Source organism: Ammospiza caudacuta, chromosome 9 (genome assembly GCF_027887145.1).
Source record: "Ammospiza caudacuta isolate bAmmCau1 chromosome 9, bAmmCau1.pri, whole genome shotgun sequence".
In the NCBI taxonomy this organism is placed as follows: Eukaryota; Metazoa; Chordata; class Aves; order Passeriformes; family Passerellidae; genus Ammospiza; species Ammospiza caudacuta.
Window position 1 is genome coordinate 25,516,807 of NC_080601.1, and position 17,257 is coordinate 25,534,063.

The following is a 17,257-nucleotide window of genomic DNA, read 5'->3' on the forward strand; positions in this document are numbered from 1 at the left end:
TGTCTGAGTGGTGCCAGGGACACCCTGCCTCACACAGCCTGGGGACACCTCATGGGGCAGCACCATTGGACCCCCAGCCTGTCTCCCTCTGTCTCCTACACATCCCACCCCTCTGCTGGCTGTGCCAAGCCCTGGGGCTGGTTTACATGGCCCTGTTTTCCTCATGGCTCTCTGCTGCTGTTGCAGAAGTGAGTTTGGGGACCTGAGTGCATCCACCAGACCCCTGCCCGCCCCAGCAGGCTCAGTCCATCTCCCTGCTGCCTGCCCTCCACACTTCCCTGGCCCTGGGCTTTGGAGCATGGGTTTTGTGGTTAGCTGTGCCTGTGGAGCCTGTGCCATGTGCTGGCCATCTAGAGTATGGCCCTTCCTCCCAGTTACCCTGTGTGACTGGGGTCTGGGCTCTCAGGAGCTGACAGAGCTCTTTCTCTCCTCTGGAAATAGTTAATCCAGTGACACCTCCGCAGTGCAGACCACCAGCCCTGCCTGCAGCTGGCTCCTGCCCATCCTGAGCCTGCTGATTGCTTTTGTGGTGGATGTGGCCAGCAGCAGCCAGGCTGCACAAGGCACACTTTGATTAAAGCCTCAGACACTGCTCAGGTGATTTTCCTCAGCCTGGCCCGCTGTTTTTGCATCTGCAGCACGTCCCGCTGAGATTGGGACGTGTTGCAAGGGATGCTCAGCATTCTGGGGTGACTTTGCTGCTGTTTGTGTCCCTGTCCAGACACACTCACTGAGGCATCTCAGCAGCCATGCACCCACAGCAGGGCACCTGTCTGGGTGTGGGCAGGAGGGCAGGGACCAGAGCCATTCCTGCTGCTCCTCCCTGGCAGCCTGCAGACCCCCAGTGCCCAGAGGAACATTTAGGGGAGGATGTTGTATTTTTCCCAAGCAGAGAAAGGCTCAGAGGCTGTGAATCCTGGCAGAATGCCCAGCCCTCATGTCTGCTAGGGAAAGGAGCTGTAACCAGCGATCAAGTGAGTTGTGTCCCCCTTTTTCTACACTGTGGGGGGTGGGATATGTTAGCCTGGGCCTGGGTCTGCCCCATCCTCCCCTGTGGTACCCACCAAGCTGCCCAGCTTCCCCCCCTCTGCCCAGCCTGGCAAAGCATCTCCTGCTTGCCTGCTAGAACAGGAGCACTTAGCTAGGATAAAAATAGCCATGTTTGCCTCCCAGTGGACCAGGGATGGCAGAAGGTGAAAACTTCCCTGTGCAGCTCTGCTGGGCTTGCCACATGCATGGCAGGATGGACCCCAAGGAAGATGCAGTTGGTGGGTGAGGCTGGGCATGGATCACACAGAGCTCCCAACCCACTTCCCTGGCACACTGCTGGTCCCCAAGGCAGCCAAGGAAATGTGGGCACGCACGTGGTGGAGAGGCTGGAGCGGGGAGGCTGAGGAGGCCAGGGAGCAGCAGGACGGACAAGGCCAGGAGTGCAGGGGCTCTGTGGGCTGGCCAGCTCCAGCTTTGCTTGTCAGGCTGAGCAGAGGGGGCACTGCCGGAGCTGTCCCGGGAGTTTCCCTCCGGGCAGTCAGTGCAGGCAGGCTCCGTGCATTGGCCGGGCCACAGGGAGGGCTGGGGGAATGTGTTTAGTTCTCTGAGCATTTCTCCACTGCGTTTTCCTTGCTAAATGGCTCTTATTTTTAGATCCAGGCAGTTGCTAAGCATCACTGCCTCGCTAAGGCGGCTTCTTTCATGGCTTGACACCAAAGCACGCTGACAACATGCTGCCTCGTGAGCACGGCCCTCCCTCCTCTGCTCTGGATTCCCTCCTGCCCTGCGGCTCCCGTGTGCCGGGCTGGCATCTGGCGGGATGCTTTGCCTCCTCCCGCAGCCCCTGCTCTCCTCTGCCTCTCTGCATGGGTGAGACAATGAAGGGAGGAGCGCTGGGAAGCGCTGGGAGCTGGACGGGCCCTGAGATGTGCCCGGGACCCCTGTCAGTACAAAGCCAGGGACTTTGTCCATGGACGGGACTCCAGCACAGTCGGCTTCCCCCGGGGATGGCTGCGTGCACAGATGGCAACAAATAACCAGGGGCAGCGGCGGGACATCGAGTTCCCAGTGCCAGATGTACCGGTGGGCTGTGAGCTCCTCTCTTGGCAGCACCTGTGGTGCCTGTGGTGGCCTCCCCGAGTGTGCAGCTGCTTCACCCTTTCCTTGGGGCTGCAGGAGATGGGGTAAAATCCTGCTAAAGACTCCAGCCCTGCATGGAAAGCCATGCTCGGGATGGGGACGGCAGTGGGATCCACTTCTGTGCTTGGCTGCAGGCAGAGAGACCTGGCTGTCCCTCCCCACCCCTCTCCTGCATCTCCTGACCCTGCCCATCCCCTCATCCAGCCTCTCCCCACGGGCGGAGGTGCAACAGCCCCGCGGGACCGGCCAGGGCCGGGGTTTCCCTTCCTGGGGCTCGCACGGCGCAGCCCGGGATGGGCACTGATACTCAGGGCTCGGGGCACCATCGCCCGCCCGCAGGGGGCTGGGGGGCTCTGCGCCCCTCCTGTCCCGCGCCTTCTCCATCTCTGTCCCATTCTCCGTCCCTGCGCGGTGCCTGATGCCCGAGCTCTCCCGAGCCGCCGGACACAGCACCTCGGCGCGGTGCGGACCAGCTCCCTCCCTGCCCGCCTCTTCCCGGGAGCGCCCCCGCTCTCCGCCCCCAGCCCGTGCCTCAGTTTCCCCGCGGCGGCGGGGCCGGGCTGGCGGTTCCCGGGAAGAGGCGGGGAAGGACGAGAGGGAGGGGGCGGCGGTGCCCAGCCCCGGCGGCGGCGGCGGGGACCGGGGCGGCTGCGCGCTCCTGCTGCCGAGCCGAGCCGTGCCGAGCCGAGGCGAGCTCCCGGCACCGCCGGCCCCTTGGCGCTGCCGCGCTGAGCGGCGGGGCGGGGGGAGGCGGCGGCCGCGGGCAGCCCCTGCCCGCCGGCGCAGCCCTTGCGCCCCGTCGCCGTTCCCCCCGCCGCTCGGCGGGGCGGGAAGATGCGGAGCAAGGGCAGGAAGGAGAGCCTGTCCGACTCTCGCGACCTGGACGGCTCCTACGACCAGCTGACGGGTGAGTGCCGCCGCCGGGGAAGGTGCAGCAGCCACTCGGACACGGCGCGGGGCGGTCCCGGGCAGCCGCTTCCAGCCCCGCTCCCAGCCCGCTCCCTACCCCGCTTCCAGCCCTGCTCCCTGCCCGCTTCCAGCCCCGCTCCCTGCCCGCTCCCTGCCCGCTCCCTGCCCGCTTCCAGCCCCGCTCCCTGCCCCGCTCCCTGCCCCGCTTCCAGCCCTGCTCCCTGCCCCGCTCCCTGCCCCGCTTCCAGCCCCGCTCCCAGCCCGCTCCCTGCCCGCTCCCTGCTCGCTCCCTGCTCGCTCCGCTTCGCCGCACGCCTTGCTCGGGAGAAGGGGAACGGCCGCGACCCCGGCACTGGAGCAGGGGATCAGTCCCTACCCCCAGGGGAAGGTGCTCCAGGGCGATAGGGCTGGTCCCAGCCTGCAGGGGCTGTCCCGAGGCAAGGAAAAGGCCCCGGGCGGGGGGTGGAATGCTTGGACCGCTTTTGGCCGCCCCCAGGTTCACACTCCCGCACTGTTACGCCCAAGCCCATCGGGACGCCAGGGTCTGGCGCTGGGCTCTCTCTGCGCCCTGGGGTGGCACAGCAGCATCCCGGCAGCAGGTTCCCCAGGGAGGACAGGCTCACTTCACTCAGAAAACCACAGCAGCACCACGGTGCCTTCACCATCACCCGGTGTCCCCTGGAGCACCCCTTGAGATGTCCTGCCCCTGGATGGGATAGCTGTGGGACTGAGAGGATTAAGACAACCCATTTGTAACCCTGTTGTATTCCCCTTCACCCGCTGCCCGGTGAGGGAATTGCCGAGCATCCCACATCCCACAACATCTGTCCCTCCGTCACACCTCATCCTCCACTGTCCGATAGGGAAGCAGCTGGGCTGGAGCTCACAACACCCCTCCTTCCCCACGTGCTCTCCGCAGATCAGGCCAAATCCTGTCCTCTTTCAGGCCTCTGTTGCAGCTGTGAAATGGGGCAGCAGTTCCCTGCTGCCTCCTGGGACCCCAATGGAGCTGAACCTTTCCTTGGCCAGTGGGATTCGGTGTCCTTGTGCCGCAGGGAGTGTTGTGTGGGCACAGGCAGCTTCCCCGAGTCCTGGTGATGCTTTTCCTGCCGAAGTCTGGAAGGGGTGGATTTCAGGATTTGCTCTAGGATTTCAAATAGGTGGTGGTAGCAGAGCAGGACCTCTGCTCTGCTTTCCTGAACAGCCCCACACATGGGAAATGCTGCTTACTGTCTGCCCAAACGTGCTGCAGGGAAGATATTTTTGAGCTGTGTAGGAACTTGGAACCCACACACAACTTTGGGTTTCTCCGGTAACTTTAAAATGTCCATATGGATTTAAATCAAATCAAAGTTAAAAATAAATTCCAGTCTCTCCAAGACTGAGACCTTTTATGCTGGGGCTTTCCTCTGAGCCAGCTGTGCAGCAAACATGAATGGAGAGGAGCTGTACCACCATGCAAGTCCCTGCCCACAGGGATGGGGCATTGGGGAACAAGGGTGGAAATATCTGCCCCATTTCCCAGAGTGGGAAACAGGCCCTGTAGGGCATGTCACTCATGTCCCATCTCTGTCAAGCCAGGGCAGAGCCTGCAGTAGCACTGTGGAGGAGAGGGAGCTAGTTCCAGATTTCCCCTGAGTTGGCTGAATGCACTGAAGCTGACCTCCCCTATGCAGGGAAGGCTTCCTTCTCCCAGAAAGTGTGGAAGTGATGCAGGCAGGAAGGGGATGCAACCTTAACTCTAGGGAGGGTTTACTAGCTTGGCCCCATGCCTTCTAACCTGGTCTTGGCTCTCCTGATATCCTGGAGATGTGGTGAGGAACTGGCACCTCCCCAGGGGTGTAGCAATGCCCTGGGGTGAAGCTGGCAGTGCCTGTGTGGGCTCTATCTGCACACAGGAGGGTTGCTGCTGGCACCTGCTGTTTGGCAGCTCAGCTCTGCTTGGGGTCAAGCATGAGCAGTTTGGGGTGTTCCTGCAGCTTTGGAGACCCCCATCCACCAGGATGTGTCAGAGTTTAGAGGAATCTGCCATGCAAGAGCTGTTAACCAAGAGATGATTTGGTGTCAAGCGAGGTGGCAGCCCCACAGCAGCTCCAGGGTGTACAGGGAGAGCAGTCAGTCCTGCTGCCTCCCATCACTGCCCAAAATCACGGGTGAGAGCAATGTGATTCCCACCTGTGCATGCCCACAGAAGGGTTAGCACACCCACTTAGAGAAGGAGAGGGGCTGAGCAGGAAGCAGGACCCCCATCTGTGCTCAGGGTAGACACACTCCATGATGTCCACTCATTTTTAAATTTAAAAAGCTGTTGAGAATGAGGGTGCAGTGACAGTCCCCACCCCCTGCAGCATCTCCAGAGATGCCCAGCTGCCCTGGCTGTGTGGGCACGTGGATGTGTGTGTGAGAGGCCCGAGTGAATGAGGACTGCCTGTGTGTGAGCAGTGGGGAGAGCAGCAGTGTGTTTCCTTGTGCAGGGGAACACAGAGGGGCTGCGCTGGGTGAGCCAGGGTGGAGCCAGCCTGTGCTGACCCTGTGTGGGGCAGGAAGCAGCAGTGCCTGCCTGGCTGCTGAGCCTGAGGCTGGGCACCCACCTGGTGCTGAGGAGGGAAGTGTTTAGGTAACACACCAGGAAATTAAACTGGTCCATTTCTGGATATTTAGATGACGCTGGCGAGAAATAAAAGCCATCCATAAATTACATTATTCCTCCTGCCTCTAATGGCATGAGCAATTAGAGTGCAAGCAGTGCCCAGAGCCAGTGTCTCAGGACTGCTGTGGCCATGGCTCTCCATGCAGGAGAAATGGGAATCCAGAGCCACTTTGTCCCAAGAAATTCAGGTGCCACATCCCTGACCCTGAATGCCGGCAGTGTGAGAGGTGAGTGAGCTTGGAGAAGGGTTTCCCTCCCGCCTGATGCTCCACAGGGATGTGTGGGTGTCACAGCTGCCCCAGCTTCAGATCTGGAACAAGGGTGGGTGGCCTGGAACTTGTCTTACCCCATGGGACAAACCCCTCCCAGCCATGCTGTATCCCATGAGTGGGACAGCATGTGTGCCAGCACAGGGTCCATATCCAGGCTGCCTGGGGTGGGGCTTTGCCTTTTGGAAAAATGAGGAATTTATCTCCAGGGCTGTTGGGTCCCCGAAAAAGGGTTAGGAGGCTCACTTTTCACCCTTGCTTTTTCACCCCTGCTTTTTTCCTCCAATTGTCATGATCTGGGGACTCGAGCAGCCGCTTTCCTCCACCCCAAAGGCAGCCGCAGCGTTTGCAGGGTTGAGCAATTGCTGTAGAGATCATCTGCAGAGCTTTGGGATGCTCCTGTCTCCAGAGGCACAGCTGATGGATGGGGACTCCCCAGCTCCTAGCACTTCTAGCAGCCCACCCTGTGAGATGGAAGCCCTAGGCAGCAGCGTAGCAGCAGCACAGCATCTGCCTGAGCTCTCCTCCCCACCTCGAGGGAGGGTGTTTCAGAGGTATTTCTCCTCATGGCAGTAAGAAAGGAGAGGTGGGGCCAAGCTGTCCCCCACAGACACATCAGAGGGAGAACAGGCCGCCAGATTGGTGGGAGGACAATGGGAGCAGGGTTCCAGTCCCTGCCATGGGATAAAGCTGAGGAGCTGTGTCCTGGCAGTGCTGCAGGAGGGCCCCAGGTGATGGGCAGAGCCAGGGCTGTGCCCGGGGCTTGTTCTGCTGCTGGCAAACCCAGCAGCTCGTCGTGTCTGCTCACAGCCCCTGATCAGCCAGCTGGGGAAACATGTCCACCAGCTTGCCATGGCGTAGGACTTCATCTGCATGGGGCATAATTTATTTCCCAGAGTGTGGAGGAGGTGTCAGTGGTAGCCTGTCCCAAATAATAGTGTGTGTAGGGGGAAGCACTGGGATCTGCAGCTGGAAGATAGAGTGACAGGATCATTGGGTGGTAGGCAGGGGCTGGCCAGGAGCTCAGCTGCAAGTGTGCATGGCAGGTTGTGTGCTGTGCCTGTGTGCTGGATGGATCCCAAGGAGGGGGACAGGGGTGGAAACTGTGCCCAAAACCAGCTCACCCACGTCCAGAATAAAGGCCCTTCTCTTGCCCAGTTGCTTTCTTGAGAACAGCCCTGCACACAGCCCTGCACAGCTCTGTCCTCATGGGTCTGGCAGGGCCAGCTACCTGCATCCCTCTGGTCACTGCCAAGCATGGATTGTCCCCTCCTAACAGCAGCCCTCAGGAGGGGTGACTGCCACCAGTGTCCTTCCCCTGGGTGTCTGAGTCTGACCCATGGGAACTGTGTTGCCCATCCACCTGCTCCCCTGCTAACCTGCCTCCCCTCCTGCTGCTGCCCTGTGCAACCTCCTCTGCTTGCCACTCCTGCTCCTGCAGCCTGGCAGTGAGGCCGGGCTGGAAGCCACACTGACCCTCAGGTCCCCGAGCTCCCAAGAGGTTCTCTGTCAGGGTGGGGTGCTGTAGGGCAGGGTCTCCCCTCGTGTGCCAGGTTAGGGGCTCCCGTGGGTCATCTCTGTGCCAAAGCGCCTGCCCTCGGTGGCTGCTGCACCTTCCCGGGGCGATGGGACTGCTGCCTGACTCTGCCTCATCTCTGTCTGCTGTCTCCCTCCTTCTGGCACCTGTACCCTCTTCCTCTTCCCTCTTTGCTGTCCTGGCTTGTCTGCAGCCCTCTGATGCTGCTGACTTCTCTCTTATGGGGTGTTGTGGCATTGCTGAGATCCTGAGGGTACCTGATGGAAGGGATGCTGCTCCCAGCCACACACAGGGCAAGGAGCATGTGAGTGATGCTGCTGGGTGCCACTGCTCACAGGCAGGTTGGATTTTGCAGGTGGAAGGGCTGGAGCTGAGGTTTTGGCAGTCGCTGCTGCATCCCTTCAAGCAAAGGCAGGTTGGAGTCCATGGGGAATTGGTGGCACAGGATTAATTGACAGGATTAATTGACAGGAAGTTGCTGGATTTGGTTGGGCTGGTTAAACAGCTGATTTCTACAGATGCTGATGCATAATTCATGGATTGTTGCAACTTTGGCCAAGGGATACAGCTCCTGCTGCACAGGGCTGGCCAGGCACAGCCTCTTTCACCAAGTCTGTGTCTGGGCAGAGAGTTTTTCCTCACCGTTGGCCATGTCACAACTGGAAAATGTCTCGACTTGGTAGTGCTGTTCTCATACTGTGTGTTGTGCTGGAACCAGTTGCCCTCAGAGCTTTGGGAGCCAGTATACAAGGAGGTTTGGTCCCTGGAGCAGACTCTGGTTTCTCCCAGCTGTACTGGGTCCCTATGTCCCAGCTGGACCTGAGCTTCCTGCATTAACAGCCCGGACGTCAGTGGGTCACCCCAGCCCTGAAGGACAGGAGAGACCCCATTCATGGAGCTGCCTCTGCCTCACTCCTCATTAGTGATGTTTTCATTAGGGGAAGTGGTTTGGTTTTGTTTAAGCCAAATTGCTGTGCTTGCGAGATGATAAATCCATCTGCTGCAAATCGCTCTCCTGCCACCGGATCCCAGCCCTGCTCTCTAATCACGCCGCAGATAAATGAGCCCTCAGTGAAACCAATCTCCTGTCGTGCCTCGCCGGGGGGCTGAGCTGGGTGGTCTGATGCCATGGTGAGGGCTCTGCCTTGAGCTGGGGAATCACAGCCCTTCACTAACACTGCAGAACGCTGAGGGTGGTTATTGCTGAGCAAGTGAGCTGCTGGGGTTGTTGCGAGCGGCTTCTGTGGGAGCAAAGGGGCAGAGGAGCCCCTTTCCGTGGGGCGGGGTCTGTGGATGGGTGCAGGGGTCATGTTCAACCCACTGTCCATGCCAGAGTGCTCTGCTGGCAGCTGGGGCTGGGTGCATGCCGTGCCATGGGGGTGAGTGGCAAGATATGGGGATGAGTGACCCTGGTCCCAGTGATGTTCCCTTTGAGGGCTTGGCAAATGTTCTGTGGCAGCCAGGCTCTGCTGGGCGGGAGGCTCCTACTGGGGTAAGAGTGATATGGGGGATGAGTGATCCCGGTCCCAGTGATGTTCCCTTTGAGGGCTTGGCAAATGTTCTGTGGCAGCCAGGCTCTGCTGGGTGGGAGGCTCCTACTGGGGTAAGAGTGATATGGGGGATGAGTGATCCCGGTCCCAGTGATGTTCCCTTTGAGGGCTTGGCAAATGTTCTGTGGCAGTCAGGCTCTGCTGGGCGGGAGGCTCTTACTGGGGTCCTCCTGTCCCCGAGCTGCCGTGGCTCTGGCTGCTTCTGGCTTTTAAGTTAACTTGTCTTCCTCTTCAAATGCAAAGGGGTGGCACAGCCCTTGGGGAGCAGTGAGAGTAATTAGCTTGTTTGGAGACAGAGCCCTGCAGGAGGGAGCTGGGGCAGGATACTGCTGCCTTCAACAGGAGTTGGCAGAGATGGGGATGTGGAGGGCTGCCGCCTTCACTGCCTCTGAATCTGGGCTGCCTTGAATGTTTCCCCTGTGGTCCAGACAGGGCTTGTCACCTATGGACCCTGCTGGGCAGGGAAGGCACTCGCTGCCATTCTGTGTCTGTGCCTTGTGTGCCCTCTCCAGCCCCTAAGGCTCAGCTCCATCAGGTTCCAGATTACTCCAGCCCCATTTTGGCAGGAAGTGCTCTGCTTTTGAACCCTTTGGGTTGGAGATCCCTTCTGTTTAGGGAGCTGGCACATCTTCCAACCCCAGGTTGGTGTTGTCATTGATACTGGTGACTCTGGGCAAGAAGGTCAATGTCCCATCCCTGCTGCTCCTGCTCACTCCACCTAGGGACATGGGGGGCCTTGAGAGGTCTGCAGGACATGCAAGCAGGAGCCTCACTCTGAGCATGTGCGATCACCCAATTCCTGCTCCAGCTTCATGCACAGTGAGTGTTTTAGGGGTTGTGCCCTGTGCCAGCAGGGGCACTGCACACCCTGCCTGCAGGCAAACCTGCTCTGCTTAGAGAGCCCTGGGCTGGACCTGGAACGGGCAGATGGCTTTGTCCTGATGGGAGGGAGGTGTGGGGTCTGGCTGCTCACAGAGTCTGTCAGGGACCAGCAGCAGTGCCTGTAGGAAGGCAGGGAACACTCAGAGCCCCAGGGGCTGGCAGTGGAGATGGACAGCTTCACCTGTGGTCCCTCTCTACGAAGCAGGTCAGGGACAATGATGCAGTGACTAACTCAGAGGTGGGGTGGTGGCACAAATCTGCTGCCTTAGCTCTGCCCTGCTGAGAGCTGGATGGATTGGACACTCTGGTCTGTCCTGTTGTCCCCATGAGATACATGCCATGGCTGTGACAGTCCTGCTGGGAAGGGGCTCTGCAGTCTGAAGCAGAGGCAGGCTTCTTGGCAAGATGCTACCATGAGAGACTGGCATGGCCTGTCACTGAGCCTGTGGGGCAGAAAGTGGGACCCTGCTCCTGGCTTCAGGCACTGACCCCAGCAGCAGAGCAGAGATGCACCAAATCCCTTACCTGTCCTCTTCCTGTTACCAACCACGCGACTGGACACCAAAAAGTGCTTTTTAGGGATGGAGTATCATTGGTGATGGTCTGGCCAGGATGAGAGTCATGGGGAAGAGGGGTTTCCTTCACCCACATGGGGAAGCTGTAGCCCTGTGGGATGCAGAGAGGTACCAGAAAACTTTCACACCCATCAGGAGCCTGGTCAGGAGCCAGGGAAGAGCCATCTGTGAGCTTTCACCAGTTCCTGCAGCCCATGCAGTGGTGGGGTGGGATGGGAACTGGCCTGCTCGCTAACGAGATTAGACAGGCGAGCCATTGTTCTGGCCTTTGGTTAATCGTTTCTTCCGAGATTGAATTTTTAAAAATTGCATTGCTTACAGAAAGCCCCTGAATGGGTTTAAAGGCAATAATCCACCCAGCCCTCTGTCCCTGCAGGGCCCCCCTGGGGCTGCTGGGCAGTGGGTTGTTGGAGTCCCCGGTGTGTCTCCACAGGTCTCTGGTGTCCCCAGGAGGTGGCTGGCAGCACTGGCCCTTGACAGCTTCTGATTTATTCCACGAGGGAATATGCATTAATTTTTAATGGTGTGATTTATTGAAGTCTCCAGAGGTGAGGGAGAAGGGACTGGGTCAGATGCCAGGCTCTGTACTGCAGCCCGTGTGGCAGGTCCCTTTGCCTCCACCTCCTGCTGCCTCAAGGGCCATCTGCCCATCCTGCTAGACTCCTGGGGGCATGCTGGATTGGGGTGGCTCAGTGATGTGATACAGCACCCCCAGCCCTGGTTGCACTTGGTTGAGGTCTTGTCTGACCCTGGAGCAGGGAGGGGTGCTGCTGGTGCCAGGTTCTGGGGTCGCAGCACAGGTGGAAAAGGGGTGTGAGAAATGGGGCTTGGGCAGCACAGTAACAGATGTTACAATATGCTGTGGTTACGACTGATCCCAGCATCTCTTGGAGGCATCTCAGCCCTCTCCTGAGCGGTGGGATCTGCCCCTAAGTGCCTCTTTCTTTCCCCTTCACTCTACTTCTAGCAGTTGATCTTCTGAGCCCATCCCCAGCCCTCTGCTGATCATGCTGACCCAAACAAATTTCCCCTGAGCCCGCCCTCCCCGTTTGCTTCCCCTCCATCGTGCAAAGTGAGTCACTCCCGGCACCAGGAATCATTCATGTCATTTCCCCCTTTGCCGCAAAGTCATTAATGCGAGTGGAATAATTTGTTGCATAACGGAGAGGATCAGCGGGAGCGCTGCTGTGGCAAGGAGCTCCTGGCCTTGGCCACCCCTGCCCTGGGAGAGGGCAGCTCCATGGGAGGGATCCTGCTGCTCCCACAGCTGCGCCAGGTTGGCAGCAGTGGGGTCGCATCCCTGAGGCACTTTTCCAAAAGCCATCAAGTCTTGCCTGAATCCCAGCCAGGGGGATGGACCTGTTTGTCACGGCCTTGGTGTCTGCTCAGCCTCACACAGATCCTCTGAAAGGGACGTGTTCCAGCTCCCCCACAGTGGCACAGGCAAGAAGTGTCCCCTGCATTGCTCAGGGTGTGTATTGTGGCACTCTTGGTTCTGGCCACATCCCTGCCTGCTACCCACTGCAGCTCCTCTGAGCTCCCCACACTGTGGGTGTCACAAGTGCTTCCCACAGCATCCAAATCTCTACTGACTTCTTGCTCCAGACCTGGGACCCCAAAGTGTCCCAGCAAGGGTGCAGGCAGCTCTGGAACTGCTCCCAGTGAGTTCCCAGCTGGCTGTTTTTGGTGTAAACCCAAGCACAGCTGGCAGACCTTGCAGCCTCCCAGGCAGGGGGCTGCCCAGAGGAGACTCTTGGCACCCACCAGCCAAGGGTGTAGGGGCTGAGAGCCTGTGCTCGAGGGATGCTCGCTGTGATTGTGGTAGATCTGGTGTTCCCCCTGCATACTGAGAGGGAGAAGGGAAGGAACAGTGCTTTAGGTGATAAGAGGCATTGTAGAGACTGCTCCTCCTCCCCAGGGTTAATTTCTTTCTATCCCACGCTTGGCCAGGCATTAATTTAAGGATGCTGTGATGGGAGAGGGAGAGCGTAAGAGGATTGGGCTGAGGGCAGGAGGATTTAACAAAGGAAAGGGATGTGGCTGGGGCTGGGGGCTGCACAGGCTCTGATGGGGCAGGATGGGCAGGGAATGCTGTGCTGTCCTCAGGGCTGGGATGGGCAGGGAATGCTGTGCTCTCCTTAGGACTGAGCCACCCTGATGTGTCCCAGCTGCCACTGTGATGGCACCCATGGTACCCTCCAACAGGGAACACGGGAATGGAGCTTTTCCCCTCCTCAGGGAGAGCTGCTGGTGGCTGGGGAGGGACAGGGCTGTGAGCTGCTTGTGTGCACTGTGGCCGTGCCTCCTGTTGCACCGTCTGTGCTTTGTGTGAGACACCAGGCAAGGTTCAATCCCCAGCCTGGAGTGACCCAGCAGGAGGGCATTGTGCCTGGATAGGGGGACTGGGGGGAAGGAGCAGGCAGAGCCCCTTTGGGTGCCTTATCTTAGTGCCCTTGGCTCAGCTGGGCAGCCAGCCCCTCAGTGCAGGGGCTGCCCTGAAGCAGAAAGGGGAAGAAGGAGATGGTGTTTAATATTTCCAAGTTACTCACTGAAAACCTGCTGTTCCTTGGGACTGGTCATCCCCCAGCATCCCCCAGGAAGGGCTGGGATCAGGGTCATCCCACTGCAGAGTAAGCTGGAGAGAGAGGCTCTTTTGGGACCACATCCATGGAGGCAAAGGAGCCTTTTCTCCTCCTCCATCCCTCACAGACTCCAGAGTCCCACCTCTGCCCTGGACCACAGTGCCAGCACAGGGATGTGGGTCCCAAGGGATTGTGGTGTCCCTCCAGCCCCACACCATCCTGTGCCTCCCTCAGCACTGTTTGTTTCCTCAGCCTGCCCTGCTGTAATTGCAACCTGCTGTCACTCTCTGGGTAATACAACTTCTCTTTTATCATTGTTTAATTAAATACTGGGGAAGTGAGGGGCTGGTGACCCGTTGTTTGCTGGGATGAACAGCCCAGTGGCACTGAGGAGGCCTCCTGGGGCTGGCAGAGGAGCTGGGTGGCGATGGCTGTGCCCTGGCTTGGGCAACAGAGCTGAACATGGGGTACCTGCATGCCCTTGGGAGGGATGAGGTGCTGGCTTTGTTGTTCATGGCACAGGATCTCTGGCACAGATGTTTCCAGGCCAGCCCTGAGGAAGTGCCCTGGGTGTGACCACTGACACCTGTCTATAATTCTCCCCTCAATTTGGAGCCTTGCCCATTACCAGGCTGGGAAGAGTGTGTGGTCAGGTGCCTGCTGCCAGGCCAGCCACCTCTGCCTGCAATGAGCTGGTGCTAATGAGGGTCCCTGGCAGCTGCTGCCAGGTCAGTGGTCTCTGGCAGAGGATCTGCCAGGCTATCCCCATGAGAGCAGACACATGGGCCCTGCTCAGCAGAGCATCCTCGGTTGTGCTGTTGGTCCTCAGTGCAGACGTGGCTCCCTCTGCTCAGTCTCCATCCCTTCCTCATCCCTGAGCTCACCCACATGGGCTGGGGTGGTAGGAGTATTCCCCTGGGCACTGCTCATGCTGCTGTGATGGATCAGGGGGCAGATGTACACCATGTCTGACTGAGAAATGCCCCCACTTGAACAGCCCTGGCTCTTGGGGTCCTGGCTGGGAAACCGTCAGTCTGGAGCTGGAGCGGGTTTAGAGGCACTCCTGGTCTTTGTGGCAGGATGTTGTGGGGAGCTGCGTTTCGTGCTGATGTAGGGGTTGTGTGCAGATGTGGAAGCATGGGATGACCTGCAGGCTCAGGGTAGCTCTCCTCCTGGTGTGCTGCCCATGCTCACAGCCTGTCCCCCTGCCTGCCCGGGATTTGCAGCTCCAGGCTCGATGTGCACAGATCAAAGCCCGGGGCCATCTCTCATCTTGGCTTACCCGGGTCCTGCCTGCCCCAGCCCGGAGTTCCTGCGGGGGAGATTTGGAGGTAATCCCTGCAGACTGGCTAATTACAGAGAACCTCTCACTTCCTGGGAACCACGGCAAATTGTCCCTCGAGCCCTGGCAGCAATGGTACAAATCTTCCACTAATTAGACTTGAAAGTCCTCCCGTGAGCTCAGACACAGGATGGATATTTGATTATTAACATATTTATTTCTGAATCTCTCAGCAGGTCTTGCACTGGAAGCTCGTACTCCCCCTCCATAATTGCCAGGCACATTTATTCCTATCAAGAGTGCCTGGGGTCTCCAGGGAGGGGGTGCTGCTCAGGTCTGTGTGCTCATTTTTGGGATTGTCTCATTAAGGTGTGTAGAAGAAAAGCTGCTGATGCTGAGAAGGTCTTAGGCAGGAGCAAGGCCCCCAGGCTCTGCCCCATGCCTCCCAGCTGGGATGCTCCTGACCCTCCTGCCCAGCTGGAAACCCAGGGATATCTTCACATGTGCTCCCAAGCACAGTGGGCAGGCAGAGGAGGGATGAGGATGGCCCAGTGGTGCAGAGCTGGTGCTGGGCGTCACAGCCCAACACAGAGCTGTGGCCATGGCACCTCCAGGGAGAGCATCCCTCCCTCCAGTGGAGGCAGATAAGCTGCAATGGAAACACTGTCTCTGAAACAACTGAAAATAGCTTTCCTGTCCCCAAAATGTCAGTTTAAAAAGGCAGTATTTGCCCCCCCCCCCGGGTTGGCAGTCACCTGAGCGGGTGGCCTGGAGATGCTGAGTGGGCAGCCCTGCTGCCCCGTGGGGCAGAGAGCAGCAGGGTGGAAGGCTGAGCCATCCCTCAGGGTGCAGGTGGGGAGAGGGTCAATGCTGGCATGGGGGGCCATCAGCCCAGCCATGGGGATGTGCTGTGCCTTGGCTTGGGCTGCAGAAGGGCACAGGTGGGCTGTGGGCTGTTGGAAGGGCAGCACTGACCTCGTGTGTCTGCCCTGCCCTGAGCCCCGCAGGTCCACCCAGCCCCCTCTCCAGGGGCCTCAGGGCAGGGCATGGGGACTCCATGGGCTTGGTGAGGAACCCTGGGTCAGGACCTCAGCCCCATCTCCACACCACTTTGCCCTCCCACCCTGCCTTGTTGCTGTGTCTCCCTGAGCCGAGGGCACGCTCCTCTTTACAGCTCTGCAGTTATTAATAGCAGCAAACACTCCCAGTGCCTTCAAGCCACGTCCATTCTGGGGGAGATTCCTGCCATGTGAAGCATCTTTCCCCTCTGGGCGCCTTATCTCCCCGTCCCAGCTGTGCAGGCTGCGTGTGCGGAGCCCCTGGCTGAGCGGTGGCGCTAACAGCCCGTGTCACTCAGTGTGACAGCGCCTGCCTGGGTGACACAGGGGGTCCCACTCCCGGCCCAAGGCAGCCTGAGCTGCCTGAGCACGTGGGAGCCGAGGTCGTGTCCCAGCCTGTTCCCACTGTGCTTCCTCCCGTCACCCTGCCGAGACAGATCTGTCGGTGGCCAAGCGAGCACTGATTGCGAGGAAATGAGCCGGGTGCCACCTCCAGTTTGCTGGAGCCCAACCTCTGTGTGATTGCACAGAGCTCATTAATCTGCCACCATCTCTGTGGCTTGGTGTGGGGCGGTGAGGGTGGCAAGGCTGCAGAGATGCTGCGGACCATGTCCTCTCTGGAGCAGGCTTGGGAGCAGGGCTGGCATCACCTCTGACCAGGATGAGATTTTTCTCTGCTTCTCAATTCAGGAGACCCTGGTGATGATTGGAATGGGTGCTGGAAAGGGACTGGAGCTAGAAATCCCTGCTGATTTTCATGGGGTGCCATGGGCATGGAGTAAGGTGGGCATCTGAGGGGCAAAGAGATGCTGCTTTGGGATAAGGAGGTGCTGTGTCTGTGCTGTGCCCCACTGTGAGCTGTGCACCCCTGTACAGCAAAGTGCACACTTGTGAGGGCCACGCTCTTTGGAGCCCCTGGGTGCTGTGCTGCCTCACTGCCTGATACACCCTGGGTGCCCCCAACACTGCTGTGCTTTTCAGACACAAAAAGCTCTGAGATGCCCCCCGATGGTCCAGGCGGGTTATGGTTCTACTTGCTCACAGCTGCTGTCTCGATGTGTCAGCCCTATAACCAGGGCTGGGTTCAGCTCCTGGCTCTGCTCCCTTCCCTGTGCTTCTGTTTCCCTGCAGCTCTGGTGCAGTTCTCTGCCCTCCTGTTGCAGGACATGGAGATGCTCGGGGTGCACCCCAGGAGCCGGGCCGGGGTTGATGGAGCCGTTCCCCCTCCTGTTCATGGGGTCAATGAATTATTCATTCCCTGGCAGGCGGGGCGTGTCTGTGGCCGCCTGTGTGATGCCAAGGGGGCCGACATGCCGCCGAGCACAGAGAGCTTTTCTCTGTAAATACCTAAAATATTTAGCAGAACTGATGAAAAAAGATTCGGCTTGGGAGCATTCAGTGTCTTAGTGTAATCTGGATGTCTGAGGGCCACCACGAGGATTCTGGGGCTGATGGACACGCCAGGGTGGACCCTGTGGGGCTCTGACTTTCATCTTGGTCTGACGCACACCACCCAAGTTGGTGGTGGAGTTTGTGTCTGTTTGTCTGTCCAGCCACCCATCCGTTGGGTCTTTCATTTTGTCTCTGCCATCAGAGAGGGGGGTGCCCCATCCCTTCCCTGCATTGCAGGGATGCTTTGGCATGTGCCATCCCTAGCTGGTGCCACAGAGCCAGGATGCTGCCCCTCACCTGCTGCCAGGTGGGCGCTGCCGGGCCAGGAACCAGCCCGGCACAGCGCTGGGCTGGGCTCCTTCCCTGGCAGACAGATCACGTCACATGCATTTTTTAGCAAGATCCACCGGCTGAGAACGAGCTGAGCTGTCACTGCACGTT

General features: G+C 59.1%; 1 protein-coding gene across 1 annotated transcript in view; it reads left to right on the forward strand.

Annotated features, from left to right (window-relative positions):
• Positions 1–2,919: 2,919 nt before the first annotated feature.
• The window catches only part of KCNIP2 (potassium voltage-gated channel interacting protein 2), a 42,714-nt gene continuing 28,376 nt past the window's right edge, over positions 2,920–17,257 (forward strand). Inside the window, exon 1 of the mRNA XM_058811013.1 lies at positions 2,920–3,037. Within this exon, the coding sequence (XP_058666996.1) occupies positions 2,965–3,037 (73 nt within the window). The 5' untranslated portion in view covers positions 2,920–2,964. The remainder of the gene's footprint in view (positions 3,038–17,257) is intronic.